An 18,399-nucleotide genomic window follows, 5' to 3' on the forward strand; every position below is an offset into this window, starting at 1 on the left:
ACAAGAGCTAGAAGTAAAAATATAGCGTTTCACAGAGATCGGGTGGAGATGATTCAGAATAGTAGTGCAAATAAACATAAACAGTGCAGTGTCTTCAATAGAAATAAAGTTAATTTTGTCACTACATTTCCTTTAGAATACAACAAAATTGTTGCGATTCTCAAAGAACATCTTTCCATCCTATATCCTGACAAGGATCTGTACAGTGCCATCCAGGGGGGTTGTCATTTTTCTAGTAGAAGGGCCCCCAGTCTGGGTAGCATGCTGTTACCCAGTCTGTTTTGCTCTCAGAAGGCAAACAAACCACAGACCTGACTCTCCACTGTAGGTTCCTACATGTGTGGCCTTAATACCGGAAGACAATGTCATAGACATAAAAAAAGCACCTCAGTTTTTTCCTTTTCTACTAAGAAAACATATACCATCAAACAGTATATTAACTGTAATTCTAAATCGGTGGTTTATGTTATTCAATGTAGTGCCTGCAGCCTGCACAATACGTTGGGTGTACTATACGCCCTTTGAGAGTAAGAATCTTGGAACATGTGAATGACACTACAAATATTAATGCTAAAAATATCTCTAATGTGTCAAAACATTTCCGAGAATTTCATCGTGGTAATCTCGATACTTTTTCCTTTTTTGGTGCTGAACAGGTTAAAAAAAAACCCTAAGAGGAGGTGACACTCATTGTATTTTGCTCAAACGTGAAGTGTGGTGGATCCATACTCTCAATACTAGAAAACTGTATGGCTTGAATGATGGGATGGGCATAAATCTTTTTCTAACATAATCGCATTGTTTGATACATTTATTGTACCACTTTGAACATGCTTTATTTGTTCATGATATGTCCTTCATATGCCTGCTGTGCTTCTTCCTTTCTTCTCTCCATGTGTTTTTAATTGTCTTTGATTGTTTCTGATCAGGATGCACCCGCCCCATTTGGACTGCTTACTTTGTTATAAATATCAGTTTTTAAATCAAACATGTATGCTTTTATGAAGGCTTCTTAGCCGAAACGCGACAGGGTTAAACCATGTACACGTGTGCCCATGTAACCAATAAAGGACTTTTATTTAAGAGCATCCGAGTTGCCAGCCCTTTTTGATTCAAGAATAACCAAAGCTATGGATCATAGAAGTGCAGTCTGTGACCCGTGTTCAGCTGACAGTGGGCTAAAGCCTGCTGTCGGCTGATGTCGCTCAGCTGGTCCAGGCTCTGGAAGGTCCTGACTTTACCGTAGGGATCCACCCAAATGAGTGGACCGGCAGCTGGCTCAGCCTCTCAGCATGCTGCTTGGAGACTGAGCCAATCATTCCTGCCCCCTCCACAGCCCAGCGCTCCAGAGTGAGCACTGGAGGGGCAGAGCAGAGAGCCTGTGACTGACAGTCATCACTCTGCTCAGAGCAGAGGGGTGAACTGAGTAATTGGCGGTATTTGACTGCCCAATTCTTGGGGTAGAGCAGCTGGGATTGGTGCTGTATCCATCTAGGTGAGTATGATTTGGGCTGCGCTGATGGGCACTGATTGGCTGCGCTGATGGGCACTGATTGGCTGCGATGATGGGCACTGATTGGCTGCGATGATGGGCACTGATTGGCTGCGATGATGGGCACTGATGGGCTGCGATGATGGGCACTGATGGGCGGCGATGATGGGCGGCACTGATGGGCACTGGTGATCACTGATAGGCAGCACTGATCTGTGGCACTGATTGAGACACTGATGGGCATTGATTGACAGCACTGGTTGGCACAGTGGGCACTGGCAGCTGACACTGGTGGGCACAGAAAATGCAGCCGTGGCTTTCTGTGTGAGGGACCGATGTCCATCTGACAGAAGCTGTTGATCTGCTTTTTTTTCCCAGCGCAAGGAAAAAAACAAAAACAATTACTGAGCTGCTTCTTGCATCACGTGATCAGCCATCATTGGCTGACAGCTGATCTCATGGTAAGGGGCCGGGATCGACCCATTACATCGGATCTGTGATCACCGAGTCTCATGGACTCTGTGATCACAGAGCACGACCCGCACGGTCGCGCAGACAGCGCTTGCTTGGGAGGATGTCCATGGACGCTCTCCTGGCAATTAAGGCCCGCGCTGTAGCCGTCTTTCGGCAATAGCACGGGTGGCAAGTATGTAATAGATGGAAAGATGAAAAAATGATTGAAGGTCCGCTTTAATTACCCATAATCTAGGCACCGGTACACTTTGAGGAGCATTATTAAAATTTGAACTAAGATTTATGACAGCGCTATGCAAACCCTATTCCAGTGCAGCATATATTCTGATCCAAATCCCACATACACTTTTAAGTGTTATTGATGGTGATGAAGCGTACTTGCAGGTTTACCCACTTTGGGTCTGTACACCTAGAATTTAACTTTTAACACTGTAATAAAACAATTTATGTGCTAATTCTAGGTTTACTGACACAGAATAACCAAGTTTTTCAGGGTTGCCACCATTAGCCTTGGCCTGCCTTTTATAGATATGACGTCTGGGCTAGTTACTGTTATATATAAATAAATATCGCGCTGTCAGAAGAAGTAAACGTAAATAAGCAGCTAACACATACAAGTGACCTAATCATGTAGTTACAACCAAATAAAGAAAAGTGTAGCGTTAACAGTTATAAACATAATACTCGTGCATAGTTTAACATAATGTATACGGTACATAAATGTGTATAATAATCCTTAGGGAGTAGTACACATTGAGTCCATAGTACAGAGAAAAGTGTCAATGATACACTTATACAGTCCAAAAAAGTTAGAAAGTCCTTAAAGAATATATAGCACCAAAAATTTGTGAGAAGTTGGGGGCTTACCAGAAAGATTGGACACAGGTGGGTATACACCCACTGGGTCAATCTAGCTTGTAACTGTGGGGATCCACGATGGTATCTGTGCTGGATAAGCGTCAATCCAGGTAGCCCGGGTGCTTGCGATTATTATATATAGTATAGGGGATAGATCCACTCAGGCATCCAATATATATATATATATATATATATATATATATATATATATATATATATATATATATATATATATATATATATATATATAGAAAAAATGTAAAGATACATAGTATGATACTGTATAGAAGATTAAAACTTGTTTATTGAAGGTAAAAAACAGCGCTTATAAAGATGCAGAACTCAGGCAATATTGGTGGTGTCAGCAGTTAATCCCGATGCGTTTCGTCCTAGGGGACATCATCTGGGGTCCCCTAGGACGATGATGTCCCCTAGGACGAAACGCGTCAGAATTACCTGCTGACACCACCAACATTGCCTGAGTTCTGCATCTTTATAAGCGCTGTTTTTTCTTCTAAAATGTGAGTTTTTTACCTTCAATAAACGAGTTTTAATCTTCTATACAGTATCACACTATGTATCTTTACATTTTTATATATATATATATATATATATATATATATATATATATATATATATATAGGATGCCTGAGTGGATCTATCCCCTATACTATATATAATATTCGCAAGCACCCGGGCTACCTGGATTGACGCTTATGCAGCACAGATACCATCGTGGATCCCCACAGTTACAAGCTAGATTGACCCAGTGGGTGTATACCCATCTGTGTCCAATCTTTCTGGTAAGCCCCCAACTTAAGAGGTGGTGGATCTTCTATCAACACACACTTAAAGTTTCCTCACAAATTTTTGGTGCTATATATTCTTTAAGGACTTTCTAGCTTTTTTGGACTGTATAATAAGTGTATCATTGACACTTTTCTCTGTACTATGGACTCAATGTGTACTACTCCCTAAGGATTATTATACACATTTATGTACCGTATACATTATGTTAAACTATGCACGAGTATTGATTATGTTTATAACTGTTAGCGCTACACTTTTCTTTATTTAGTTACTGTTATAGTAAGGGTAGTCAGTTGATTGGAGTAGGGGAAAGCAATACATGACAATTGGCCTGATGGCACAAGAAATATAAATCCAGCCCTGCTTGAGTGCCAGTTATAGCTTAAAAGTGGTTTCAAACCCTGATATATACCCAGTGAAGTGACTGGCCTCAGGTGATACACAGAGATGAAACAAATCCTCCTACATACATTATCTCACAAAAGTGGGTACACCCCTCACATTTTTGTAAATATTTTATTATATCCTTTCATGTGACAACACTAAAGAAATGACACTTCTACAATGTAAAGTAGTGAGTGTACAGCTTGTATAACAGTGTAAATTTGCTGTCCCTCAAAATAACAAAACACAGCTTCAGTATGTCACAGTACATGTTGTTATTCATGGTTCCCTCAATAAACTGTAGCTCCCCAGTGCCAGAAGCACTCATGCAGCCCCAGACCATGACAATCCCACCACCATGCTTGACTGCAGTCAAGACAAACTTGTCTTTGTACTCCTCACCTGGTTTCCACCACACACCCTTGACACCAACTGAACCAACTAAGTTTATCTTGGTCTCATTAGACCACAGGACATGGTTCCAGTAATCCATGTTCTTAGTCTGCTTGTCTTCAGAAAACTGTTTGCGGGCTTTCTTGTGTATCATCTTTAGCAGAGGTTTCCTTCTGGGACGACAACCATGCAGACCAATTTGATGCAGTGTGCGGCGTATGGTCTGAGCACTGACAGGCTGATCCCTACCCCTGCAACCTCTGCACCAATGCTGCCAGCACTCATACGCCTTATTTCCCAAAGACAAACTCTGGATATGATGCTGAGCACATGCACTCAACTTCTTTGGTCAACCATGGCGAGGCCTATTCTCAGTGGAACCTGTCCTGTTAAACCGCTGTATGGTCTTGGCCACTGTGCTGCAGCTCAGTTTCAGGGTCTTGGCAATCTTCTTATAGCCTAGGTCATCTTTATGTAGAGCAGCAATTCTTTTTTTCAGATCCTCAGAGCGTTCTTTGCAATGAGGTGCCATGTTGAACATCCAGGTGCCATCCTACGATATCATCAAACTATAGATATGATACAATGTGTACATGAATTAAATTAAATAATTGCCACACCTTTGGTAATTTCAGTAAATTTTTTTATATAACAATTTTATAATTTATAGCAACTAGTGCAGTATTCTTGTATAGGTACAATGCACTTGAAAGCACTCAGGACCACTGTTTACTCTCCAGCCTGAGGGTGTTCTGTGGGCAGGCTGAAAAAGCATTGCAAACACATATACTGTAGTAGTTGCACACCACTTCCACAAAGCTAATAACAAACTTTATTGATTCAGTACAGAGAAAACAATGCAATATTTTCCAGCACACTTGCCAGCTAGATGGGAAAAAAAAACACTATCTAACAAATCAGTATGTGAGAGTGATAACACCAAATTGAACACACCTGCTCCCCATTCACACCTGAGATCTTATAACACTAACGAGTCGCATGACATCGGGGAGGGAAAATGGCTAATCTGGCCCAATTGGGACACTTTCACTTAGGGGTGTACTCACCTTAGTTGCCAGTGGTTTAGACATTAATGGCTGTGTGTTGAGTTTTTTTGAGGGGACAGCAAATTTACACTGTTATACAAGCTGTACACTCACTACTTTACATTGTAGCAAAGTGTCATTTCTTCAGTGTTGTCACATGAAAAGATATAATAAAATATTTATAAAAATGTGAGGTGTGCACTCACTTTTGTGAGATATTGTAAGTTGACCTGTTTATCTGCAGTTTTCTCTTCTCTTTACATCTGTTCAAAGTCCAAAATTCCTAAAGCTTGTCGGAGTTCAGAAAAACAGGGGTGGAGAGCTGAACTTAAACTCTGCAGGGCTCAATGAGGAGAGCTGATTGGAGGGAACATACCCCGTCCACACAGGAACAGAGCTGAGGCTGTCAATCAGCTGAAGCTCCCTCCCCTGTCACCTTTTTTCTCTTGGTGTCAGGAAAACCTGTCAGAAGTGATTCATGCTAATGGCAGAGGAATGAAGCAGCAGACAGAAATGATGCTTAGTGGTCTTAATTGAGACAAGTACACAATATAGAGGGATATGCTTTTTTCATATTCCATGTCTGAGGTTTACAACCAACCAATAGAAAACCATGTCCAATGAGTATCATTAAATGACTGCAAAGGGTGTTCATACTTGATGAAGAATATTTGTTTTATATTCACTTTATTAAATCTCACAACAATCTGCCAATTCCCAAGCTTTTTACAGCATTCCTTGTTACTTTGACTTCAAATAGCGGTACTGACAATAATCTTTTTGGTCTGCAATGGCTTTAGAAAAGCCCCTTTCTTCTCTTGTTTCAGGCAAGTGGGTAGTGTTGGGTATTTGGGGGTTGCCCAACAATTCCTCCCAAGCATGCTTATGTCAATCTGAAACCAAAATAATGTTAACAGCCATGAGATATAACCTGTGTCTTTGTATGCCCTGTGTAGACGGTATCCATGGTTAATGTGAATCAAGAGAAGAACCAAGAGAAGAACCCAGAAGCAGAACCCGCAGGGGCCCCAGAACAAGAAAAAAACCACTCAAACAGCAGCACTTTGTCAGACCGAAGACTTAGTAACTCCAGCCTGTGCAGCATAGAAGAGGATCACAAGGCTGTGTATGACATGGTGCAGAGAATCCTCTTCTCTACACGAGGGTATATCAACTTCATCAATGAGGTCTTCAGGCAGGTGAGCGAGGCATGACATCAGTGGCATTTTTTTTTTCTAAGGCTCATCTAATAAGCAGTGACACTTTCGTTTACATTTCTTAAGAATTGCACTATACTATTCTTGTACCTATAACTAATAAAGCCAACATTGGTTCAGCATTGCTATCAATGTATATCGCTCTTCTCTGTTTTGTTGTGAGCAGGAGCATTGCACAGAGCTCTGTTGGTGTTTTTGACACATGGGTTTTTATTACAGTGAAAGTAGTGCTGAACTAAGGTTGGCTTCATCAGCTCAGCAAACTTTAGTAAAGTTATTGCATGCTGAAGCAGTTAATATACTGATGATTTGTGATGGAAGGACAAAAAATGGTCAATTCTCTTTGTGATAGGTTAGATCCTCATTGTGTGACCTGTGAATCAGTGGTCCAGATGGGAGGTCTCGGTTTTTTTTTTTTTGCAACAGTATTTTAAAAAATATTGTGCTTATTAGGGTTGTCCTTAAAAAGTGTAACAGTTCCTACCCACCCCTTTTACCGAAATATTGCAGTGAATTGTGGGAACACACCTTATTAGTTGCTGACAAATGAGTACAACTGGATTACATCTATTTATAGGTAGACTTGTACCATGAAATCACTGAGATCACTTACTGCCATCTAGTGTTAAAAAGCAGTACCAACATTAAATCTATAAAGTGCAAAGTTAACAGTTCTGTCAATCGTCACTTGTGAAATCGTCTCATCTGCAGCTCAATAAACTGCTGTGCCTTACTTGTATCCACCACTTAAAATGATTGAATGCTTACCTCCAGCTTAGACCTCAAAAGAAATTGTGAGATGTAAAAGCGCTTTTCATCACTCTTGGTTGTTGCAAGGACCTGGTTATCCAAACTCTGCTTTACTCCACTCCACACATCCTCCCATACAAAGTTGGATGAGAAAGCAAAAAAAGAGATGAATAGTGCTCTCTGTATAATTAGTGAATATTACTACATAGAGTTGGAAACAGTCGCCTTGTAAAAGCATTTAATGTGGTAACACCAGCATTGAATACTCAAATAAACAGTGCTGACAATCACCACTGTGCCAATCGTGAAGAATACTCTTCTAAAACTAAATAAACCATTGTGCCATGCGTGCAGCTGCCACGTGTACCAATTGAATGCTCACTTCCTGCTTTGACCTTATAATGAATTGTGAGGTCAGACAGTGCTCTGGATCCTCCTCAAGGCTTGCAGGAACCAGGTTCTCCACATCCTATATAATTCCGCTTCATACACTGCTCAAACAGATATGGTATATATGGAAGGTAAAAGGGAACTAATAGTGCTCTCTATAAACTTTATTGATAATACTAAACCATTTAAAAACATTCACACAATAAAAGTGCAAACAGTGCTATCAAAAGGTGCTCACGGGGATCCTGTATAGCTTAATGCTGATTTCAGCACATGACAATCCACATTCAGTATGGCTCCGGGATAACGTCACAAGCATGGCTCCGCCCCTACATGTGTTACGTTTGTGGGCTGGACTTCTTCAATAGGATCACCGCTATCTCTTCCGAAGCATCTAAATAGCCTCCCCTGCCGCCACCATAGAAACCATGTACTTAGCGGCCAAAACGAGAACCAGAATAAGTGCATGTCCCTCTTCAGTGCAATCACAATGTAAAACAAATCCAAAAAAACATAAACATGAATAATAAGAGCAAAGCATAAATACATATGTGCCAAAAAGTCCAAACATTATATCAAAAGTTCACCAGTGACCAGTGATTTTTTCAGGTATTTACCTAAACGTATTCAAGCTATAGTTAGGTAATGGATATGGCCTGAAAGTGCACACTCTCAGGTTTAATTTGAGGTTATGTACATTCAAATTGGAGGAAGGGACCAAAAGTAATTGGACAATTGAATCAAAAGCTGTTTCATGGCCAGGTGCGGGCTACTCCTTTGTTATTTCTTCATCAATTAAGCAGGTAAAAGGTCTGGAGTTGATTCAAAGTGTGGCATTTGCATTTGGAGTCTACTACTGTGAACCTACATCATGCGTTCAAAGGAGCTGTTCATGCAAGTGAAGGCCATTGTAAGGCTTCAAAAATGAAAGAAATCCATTAGAGAGATAGCAGCAACATTAGAAGTGGCCAAATCAACAGTTTGGTACATTCTGAGGAAAGAAGAACGCACTGGTGAGTTCAGCAACATTAAAAGGCCTGGACGACCACGGAAGACAACAGTGGTGGATGATCGCAGGATCCTCTCTATGGTAGAAAAAACAATTCACAACATCTAGACAAGTGAAGGGCACACTCCAGGAGGTGGGCGTATCATTTTCAAATTCTGCAATCAAGAGAAGACTTCACAAGAGCAAATACAGAGGGCTCACCACAAGGTGCAAACCATTCATGAGCCTGAAGAATAGAAAAGCCAGATTAGACTTTGCCAAAAAAAAACATCTAAAAACGCCAGATCAGTTCAGTCCAAAGCATTCTTTGGACAGATGAAACTAAGATTAAAGCGGAGTTCCACCCGAAAGTGAAACTTCCGCTCATTTGTCTCCTCTCCCCCTCCGGTGCCACAATTGGAACCTTTTCGGGGGGGGGGGAGTCTGTGCCACGGGCCATGAGGTCACAGTGGGGCTCCCTCCTCCTCCTCCCCTCTGTCGCCGTGCCAGTAGGAGAGAGGAGCGGGGCCTCGCACATGTGCAGTAGGGTTCCCCGGGTGAAGCCGTAAGGCTACACTGCCGGGTCCTCTTACCCGCAATGGCGGCGGCAGCACCTTACAGCTGATGGAAACATAAGCTGCGGTGACAACATAACATTGCTGGACTCCAGGACAGGTAAGTGTCCTATTGTTAAAAGCCAACAGCTGCAGTATGTGTAGCTGCTGGCTTTTATTTATTTTTTTTGGGCAGACCTCCGCTTAAATCTCTGCCAGAATGATGGGAAGAAAACTGTGGAGAAGGCTTGGAACAGCTCATGATCCAAAGCACACAACGTCATCTGTAGAACATGGTGGCGGCAGTGTGATGGCATGGGCATGCATGGCTTCCAGTAGCACTGGGTCATTGGTGTTTATTGATGATGTGACAGAAGCAGCCGGATGAATTCTGCATTGTTTAGAGATATACTGTCAGCCCAGATTCAGCCAAATGCAGCAACGTTGATTGGAAGGTACTTCACAGTACAGATGGACAATGATCCAAAACACACTGCAAAAGCAACCTAGGAGCTTTTGAAGGAAAATAAGTGGAATATTCTACAATGGCCAAGTCAATCGCTTGATTTCAACCAAATTGAGCATGCATTTCACTTGCTGAAGGCAAAACTAAAGGCAGAAAGACCCACAAAAAAAGACAGCTGCAGTTAGAGCCTGGCAAAGCATCAGAAAGGAGGAAGCCCAGTCTTTGGTAATGTCCATGGATTCCAGACTTCAGGCAATCATTGCCAGTAAAGGATTCTCAACAACATATTAAAAATGAACATTTTATTTATGATATTTGTCCAATTACATTTGAGCCCCTGAAAATGGGGCGACTGTGTATAAAAAATGGTTGCAGTTCCTAAAACTTGTATTTGATATTTATGTTCAACCCCTTGAATTAAAGCTGAAAGTCTGCACTTCAAATTAATTTGGATTGTTTCATTGTATTTTTATTCTGGTGGCATAGAAAGCCAAAAGTATGAAAATTGTGCCTGTGTCCAAATATATATATGGACCTAACTGTAAGTGCCCCCAGCGTTCAGGTGCCGCTCCCCCATGCACAGCCTCTTACCAGAGAATAGACCATAGAGCGCTTTGAATAATACTGAGGGATCCAGAAATTGGCCCCTTAATGATAACAACAGAGGATATCTGTCTCCTTAGCCCATACTTGAATCCACAGATAATGGCAAAATTAAACAAAGAAATCTCATAGCGCAGTGCAGCTTAAAACATTTTTTTTTTTTTTAAAGTATTGCACTCACATGTTCAGTAGGAACAAACAGTAAAGAGTATACACAGCACTGGTGCAGGTCCGGCCGGCGTGCGAGTTGACATCACAGAGCAGCTCCACATGACATGTTTTCCCAAAACAGGCGTCTTCAGAAAAGGAGACTTTTCCATTTGTTCCTACTCAACTTGTGAGTGCAATACTTTTTAAATAAATTCACTTAAAACACCTTGAGTCACATATAGCATGCCGCTAGCTGGCTTCAGCACTTTTTGAAACTAGTTGAAAGCCTGCTAGCACTTGGTTTAACCTTACAACTTCAATACAGGGCACTTCCCCCTTCCTGCCCAGGACAGTTTTCAGCTTTCAGTGCTGTTCACACTTTGAATGGCAATTGCGCGGTCATACAACGCTGTACCCAAACTACATTTTTATCATTTGCTTCCCACAAATAGAGCTTTCTTTTGGTGGTATTTGATCACCACTGGGTTTTTTATTTTTTGCCATACAAACTAAAGACCGAAATCTTTGAAAAAAAAAAAAAAAAAAAAAAAGGGTGTTTTCTTCGTTTCTGTTATTAAAATCTTTTTTTCTCCTTCACTGTCGTCTCTGATGAGGCAGCACTGATGAGAAGACACTGATATTTAGAATTGATGGGCACTGATAGCCGGCACTGATATGCAGCACTGATGGGCACCAATATAGGCTACACTGATGGGCACTGATGGGCAGCACTGACGGCATTACTGATGGGCATCTGAAAGGCACTGATTGGCAATTTGGGTGGGCACTAACTGGCAGCTGATGGACACTGATTTGCAGCTATGGTGGGCACCTCTGATGGGGCTGTGCTGATTATCATCACCCCCCTCTTTACCAGCTGATCACGTAGTAAAGAGAGTCTGTCAGAGGCTCCTTACCACAATCGGAGATGCGGTGTGTCAGAGTGACAAACCACCGATCGCTGCACTGCGTGCCCCCACGGGCGCGTGCCACCTTGTTATCTTGAAAGACGTCATATAACAGAACCACGGCCTGGCCGTCATTCTGCTATAGGCCGGGCGGGAAGCAGTTAAAGTGGCAGTCAGCACTTCCATTAGGATCTGTGTTCAACATTTACAAACTGAAGCTGAATGGTACTTTAAAAGTTTCAGCAAAGCTTGCGGAAAGGTCTAAAAATGCTCTGTCAAAGCTTGCTGTTCATGCTGCTCTTTTACAAGCTGAAGCCTATGTGAAAGGGGCCTAAATTAGTATTTACAGATGGCGTCAGAGTGCTGTGATAAATGAATGCTCTATATGGGACCTAAAAGTGTTATGACACTTCCAAACACAAGTATTCCACTAGCCCAGAATGTAGTTTGAAGATTAATTACTATTTGTAAACAGTCTCCATTAGATGAAGGGCCTGTTCACACCAGTAGCTGCGTTTATAAAGTGGCCAGTGGTGTGCACTGTGAAGTAAACCGTGGCTATGCGATGTTTACTCTGCGTTTTTTTTTTTTTTTTTTTAATTTAATTTCCCCAAAATGTCAGAATGACATTTCATTCACGTTTTTGTGCTGCAATGCGTTGCGTTATGGTGTAGTGTGTTGTAACACACTGTGGTGAAAAAAGTCATGCATGCCTTACTTTCAGCATACACCACTACAATGCAGCCATGTGAACTGAACACATAGGATACAATGCAAATTGCTTTGTTTATGCTGCGTGTAAGAAGGCTGCCCAGAGCAGCGCAACACATTTTGGTGTGAACGGGCCCTTAATAAGAACATAACATGTGAGTCATGCAGATGGCACAGTGAGGCTGCAGATGGGCATTGTTGACCCTCTTTTCCACTTACAGTAGCTGCTGCATTTCTCACCCTAGGCTTATACTCGAGTAAATACGTTTATCTCATATGAGTTCAGAAATGATGCAGATGTTTTTCTAGACATGAGCATAGGGATAGTAAAGTAAAACCGTTAATTAAAGAATGTGCTTATAAATTGCTTGCAATCGGATTACTATCCCCGTGTGTTTGTGATTTTGTGTAGGCGTTCCTGTTACCGGCCTGTGATGTCTCTGCCACAAGGAAGGTTGTGAAAGTTTACAGGAAATGGATCCTACAAGAGAAGCCGATTTTTATGGAGGAGCCCTCAAAACCACCCGAAGACCATATGAATGTGCCAGTTTTTGAGTCTGCTGCATCAGAACCTGATGGCAAACCGGTATGGTTAGAGGAATGAAAACTACTATGGCCTTTAATTTTAACTGAATGTATAGATTCTTTGAGGTCTTTCGGAGTTCATCCTGGCTTTTTTATTACCCTTTCATGACCAGAAACTTTTTTTTTTTTTCTTTTGCTTGCACACTGATGCTTTGTACTAATATACCATATTCTCTCTGCTGAGCTATTGTGCAGACAGATGAACAAAGTCAGGTCAGTTCTTTACATACAAACTTCCAGTGATCCATATGATTGGCTGTCATGATGATCACTTGAGTCTGAGACTTTCAGCAGTGACAGCACAATCACAGAACTAGGAAGATGCTTCTGGTTTACAGCTGGAACATATATTGGCATTCCAACACTAAACAGTACCGTGCCTAAAAATGTTAATATACAGATTATAGTCATCCAGGGGTTAATGGTTTAACAGGAAACAGCAAGCTTGAAGTGTTCTCATTAGACCCTGTTCACACTGGCATTAGAAACAGGCATTTAAGGTGCATTTTTGCTGCACCTTGAATGCCTAATAAAGCAGCCTGCAATTTATAATATGGACAGCGGACAGAACTGTTCAGTTTGAAAAACATGTAGCGTTTGCGCCATTTCGCGATGCTGTGCAGGCAAAATTCGGCTATATGTCAAGTCTGGGAGAAGTTGAAGCTTGCCAACTCCTTCCATTTAAATCTATGTTAACGTTCAGCAAACACAGCCCTATGGTGCATTTACAGTGCATTTGACAAGCATTAATCAAATATCAGTGAGGTGAAAGGTGGAATATCAGTGAAGTGGAGAGAAAATCACTTGGAGGGCATCTGGGGTGAGTTAACATTATAGGCATGTTGGTTCGTGTTATTGTCAGTGTTGGTATGTTTAGCAAGTATGAACCTAGCCTTAAAAGAGAAGTATGAGTTTCGGTAAAAAAAAAAAAAAAAAGAATTCTACTCACCTAGGTGGATGCATCATCGATCTGTTGCCCTGCCGGCTTTGTAGTGAGAACTGAGTGTTCAGACACCACTGATTGCTCAGTTCTCCTCTCCACTCTGAGCAGAGAGCTGTGACTGTCAGTTACCGGCTCTCTGCCCCTCTATCGCCCACTGAAGCTTTCTTTCTTTCCTTTTTTTTTTTTTTTTTTTAATAAGAGGTCAGGACAGTGGCAGCCTTCGTATTTGTTTTAGTGCATATTTCCTGTATCCAAATTAGGTCTCATGCACACTGACCGTTAAAAACGCTGCTTTTAGGGGCATCTGCTGTTTTTTTTTTCTGCATCTAAATACTCCTCCATGTTAGCTGATGTGTCCATGCACACAAGTGTTTAGAGGCATTTAAATGAATTAAAAAAACCCCACTGCCAGGGAGTCCAGAAGCAGCAGCGTCTTGGCAGTTAAACACCTGCTGTGTCTAAACACGCAGTAATGCTAGGCGCGTCAAGCACTTGAGCAGTAATTCTGGGGTGCACTAAAACACTAGGAGGCACCCGAATACCCGAGGTACTGAATCTGGGCAGTCCTCTGTGCCTCAATCTACACCTCTGTGTAGTTTATCCATTGGTCTTTTCCTCAGTTATGACTTATTAGCCTCATGTCCAGAAATATCTCATTTACATCACACAGAAAGCTGTATGACAGGTAAATTGATTGTCATTCCACACAATTTGTGGATTCTTGTAAAGAAATCTTCTGTTTTTATTCTGGGCACCAGCAGTGAGACCTCAAGGTCCAATTTTTTGTTTTTGGGCTCTGTTCTGGCCCACGCTGGAGTGTTCAGGGCTCTTAGCGTTTTGTCACTTTTCCTATTACATTTTCCATGCTATAAAACAAATTAACATTCAAGAGAGACAACAGCACACTCTTGTAATGGCCCCAGCAGGGGGACAGACCTGAGGACTGAAAGCTAATGATCTAATGATTAGAATACCATCAGATAGAAGAAGCTGTTAGGGGGACTGAGCGGTGACTAGTGATTTTGTGACTTGCTTCAGCTCATTTGTTTCCAATCAGCTGTGCTATAAACTGTACTGGAAACTGAAACCAATATTCTTATCTGATAGTGCGCTGTTGTTTTAGAAGTACAGCATTGTGACAGGACAGTGAATTTGTGCTACATCTGTTAAAGGTCCCAGAGCAGAGCGGGCACAAACGATCATCAAGCTGGGGGAGAACTTACTCTTTCACTAGTGCTGTGAGTCGGGGTTGTGTGTGTGAAGATGAGAACATGGACGTGAAAGCCGGGGATCAAGCTGCTTTACAGGTAATACACACAAAGAACAATTGAAATTGTGACACAAACAAATACTAATGCACCATGCACATGAGCGTTGCCTAGTACACACGGGCCGAATGTCGAGAGACATCAGTCAGTTCAGTAAAAAGCATCTGACACTCAGCCTGTGTGTTAAGATATGCTTGTGTAGCATAGGTAGTTCATAAAATGTTCATAAGGAGTACATACAAATCCCATAGGAAGGGTGCTGTACATCAGTAGGCAGCTCCACCTGAGACGGGAACAAATCTCTGAAATTACAAAAAAAAAAAAAAAAAAAGGAACACAAGGGGACGCAAGCTAAGTGCAGCACCAGTGGGTTTATTACAATTAAAAAGCCAAATGCAAACTTATAGAAATATAAAATCAAAGGACTAATCTGCAGCCATGCCACCTTAGATGGAAGCCGTCTACCGAAAGCGCCGTCACCGAAAGGTGCTGTCACATCTGGGGCGGCTGGTTGCTATGGTAACGCATTTCGGAACTCCTATAGGCTCCTTTTTCCTGTTGAAGGCTTCCATCCAGTGTGACATAGCTGCAGATAAGCTCTTTGAGTTTATATTTCTGAGAGTTTGCATTTGGTTTTTTATTCATAATAAACCCATTGATGCTGCACTTAGCTGGCGCCCTCTTGTGTTCCTTTTTGTAATCCACACAGAGGACTGTTTCTTGTTTGTAAATTTAACACCATCTGCCAGGTTCCTTGTCAAGCTAAGATTCTTTTTATTTTGTTTAATAAGACATTATATAGAGCCCTGGCAAAGTATAGTAACTTAAGGCAACCAATTATTTTTCATTTTTTATCATTTTCGAGAACTTAAAATCATTTCTGGTTTGTTGTTCTGAACACTTTGCACATTTTCTCCACACATAACATAAATAGTATGTAAACTTTTTATATTAGGTAATAGTCACATAACAGTCATTTTATGAGATTTCCAGTAATTTGGAAGTGTTCAAGTCTCTTCAAGCAGAATAGGGTGAGAAGGCCACTAAGTTGAACAGCCCAGAACAATAAAGAACAACCTTCATTAATTAAAATATTTTCTTGTTGCTTTTTAGGATGGCCATTTCTTAGGAAGCAGCATTACAGTTCATATGTTCTTGTATCCTGTTAAGTAATCTGACTTATTTCACATCCATGCATAAAGGAAACACATTTTGAGATTCTGTTAGGAAACTTCCACTTCAATAACCGCAAGGACATTAACTTTGAAGAATGTGTATTTTCTTTGAAACAAACGTAACTGTAAAATTATTTATTCTCTATATATATTTTCACAATTTTAAATAACCCAGCTAATCATATGGCTAATCGGCTGGCATATAAATCTGCAAAGCTGAACCAGGAACAATTGGCATCTTCATGGCTTTGCATTGTAGAAGGCTTTGTGAATCACATACTAAGTGGGCAGTTATAAATTTTAGCGGTTTGCTTGAATTTTTTTTTTACGCACTTATTAAAGGAGAAGTCTTAACAAAGCTCTTTTGGCCCCCACTTCTCCTGTGGATCACAGGCTTGCACTTAGCTCTGCACTCCTGTGATCCGTCACTCAGCCGGTCCAGGCTCCGGAAAGACCCCAACTTTACAGTTGGGATCTACCCAGATGTCTGGACCGGCAAATGGCTCAGCATGCCCCTGAGAGGCTGAGCCAGCTGCTTCCACCCTCTTCACAGCCCGGCGCTCCAGTGAGGAGCAGTGGGAAGAGCAGGTGACTGACAGCCACTGGCTCCTTGCAGACTGTATACTGAGAACTGAGCGATCAGTGGTCTTTGATCGCTCAGTTCCTGGTGTTAATGCCCAGCTGTTGGCTATGGATCATATGTTGAAGGCTTAGAATTCCTGTTATATTTATGTTTATTTTGTCATCAGTGTCCCCATTGCGGAGATTTCCCTTCACCTCCTTTCCCAGAAATGAACCAGAAAATGTATGTAAATCTCACTAGTAAAAGCAGTAAGGACAAATCTGCTCAAAGGGGTTGCAGAAAGAAACCAACAGAGTTTTTGAACCCTATCACGCTGTATTCAAGAACAATGGAAGTTTCTTCTTTAACTTTCATGGGCAGGTTAATAGCAGCTGCTAGGAAATGCATATGAAGACCCATTTGTTGTAGTTGTAATACATACTTTAATTTTTTTCTTAATGCACTTTTAAGTTTAGTTTTATCATTTGGTATGTTGAGATTTCTTTAACCAGTTGTCAAAAAATGGATCTTCTGACACAATGTTTAAAAACACTGTATAGATACAGAATTCCGAGAAAATAACAATACTGGTATTTGTTATTTACATTGTTCAGCTCATCTGCAAGGGATGAGCTTTGATCTGCAAATGAAGTAAATAATATTTTTTCCTAATGAACCCCTTATTATTCATTAGTTTACCCTTATTAATTAATCCCATTCTCCCGATTGCTATTACAGTATCTTCCTGTTGATTTTTTTTGTTTACGCCTATTTATCTAATCGTTATTATTTACATTTTTTTTTTTTTACAGTTTGTATTTGCTTTGTATATTATTTTTTAGTGCTGCATTAAAGTGCAAAATTGGAGAAAGGTGTTAGCATGCCCAGCAGACTCAGATCTCATACTCATTTGACACTCTTTATAGTATTGACCTTTGCTCCATCCCCAAATGCCACATAAAAGGTTATGTAGGGATGTGAGGGGAGGAGCTAGACATGCATGGCCAGCACAAACAGTTATTAGACACTCCCAGAAGAGGAAGGGCAATGACATGCAAGGAGGGAGGGGGCTGTGATGCTGAGCTGACTCGCCTGGAGTAGTCTAATTTTCTAGCAGGTTTAGGGCACATTACAAGTGAGTAAAAAATAGTTTACAGAAAAGAAACATGCTGCAATAAGTATTTAGGATACTTATTTTTTCTGTGCTTTTTCCAGGAGTTTTTTAGGTTGGTGACAGGGTCTCTTTAATGCTGTCTGCAGCATCTTTAATTTTTTATTGCATTAGCTTTTTTATGCAAATAACATTTTCAATTATGTAGGTGCATGTAAATATTGGAATCCTTGTTTACTTCTAGGTCTTTTTGACGAACTCGGCAAACGTCTTCTTGCTGGAGCCATGTCCTGAAGTCCCGTTGCTGTTGGAGGAACAAGTGGAAGCCTGCAAATCTGTTTTAAGTATTTACAGGCGAATGATCATGGACCTCGCAATGGATAAAAAGACTTGGTAAATCTTAAAGCGATACTAATTTTTTTTTTTTTATAAAATAACAAATATTTTATACTTACCTGCTCTGTGCAATGGTTTTGAACAGAGCAGCCCTGATCAGTCTCTCCTCCATGTCCCCCTCTGGTGCTCTTCTCTTCTTCTGGGGTCCCCTGTTGACGCTACAGG

The 18,399-nt window shown here is 41.1% G+C and overlaps 1 protein-coding gene across 4 annotated transcripts in view; it reads left to right on the plus strand.

Moving 5' to 3' along the window:
- RALGAPA2 (Ral GTPase activating protein catalytic subunit alpha 2) overlaps positions 1-18,399 on the plus strand; it is a 604,731-nt gene that overhangs the window by 134,902 nt on the left and 451,430 nt on the right. For all 4 annotated transcript variants that reach the window (XM_073628147.1, XM_073628145.1, XM_073628148.1 and 1 more), the window contains exons 10-13: positions 6,414-6,656; positions 12,607-12,780; positions 14,895-15,029; positions 18,083-18,231. In XM_073628147.1, the coding sequence (XP_073484248.1) occupies positions 6,414-6,656; positions 12,607-12,780; positions 14,895-15,029; positions 18,083-18,231 (701 nt within the window). The remainder of the gene's footprint in view (positions 1-6,413; positions 6,657-12,606; positions 12,781-14,894; positions 15,030-18,082; positions 18,232-18,399) is intronic.

Source organism: Aquarana catesbeiana, linkage group LG04 (genome assembly GCF_042186555.1).
Source record: "Aquarana catesbeiana isolate 2022-GZ linkage group LG04, ASM4218655v1, whole genome shotgun sequence".
NCBI classification, from domain to species: domain Eukaryota; kingdom Metazoa; phylum Chordata; class Amphibia; order Anura; family Ranidae; genus Aquarana; species Aquarana catesbeiana.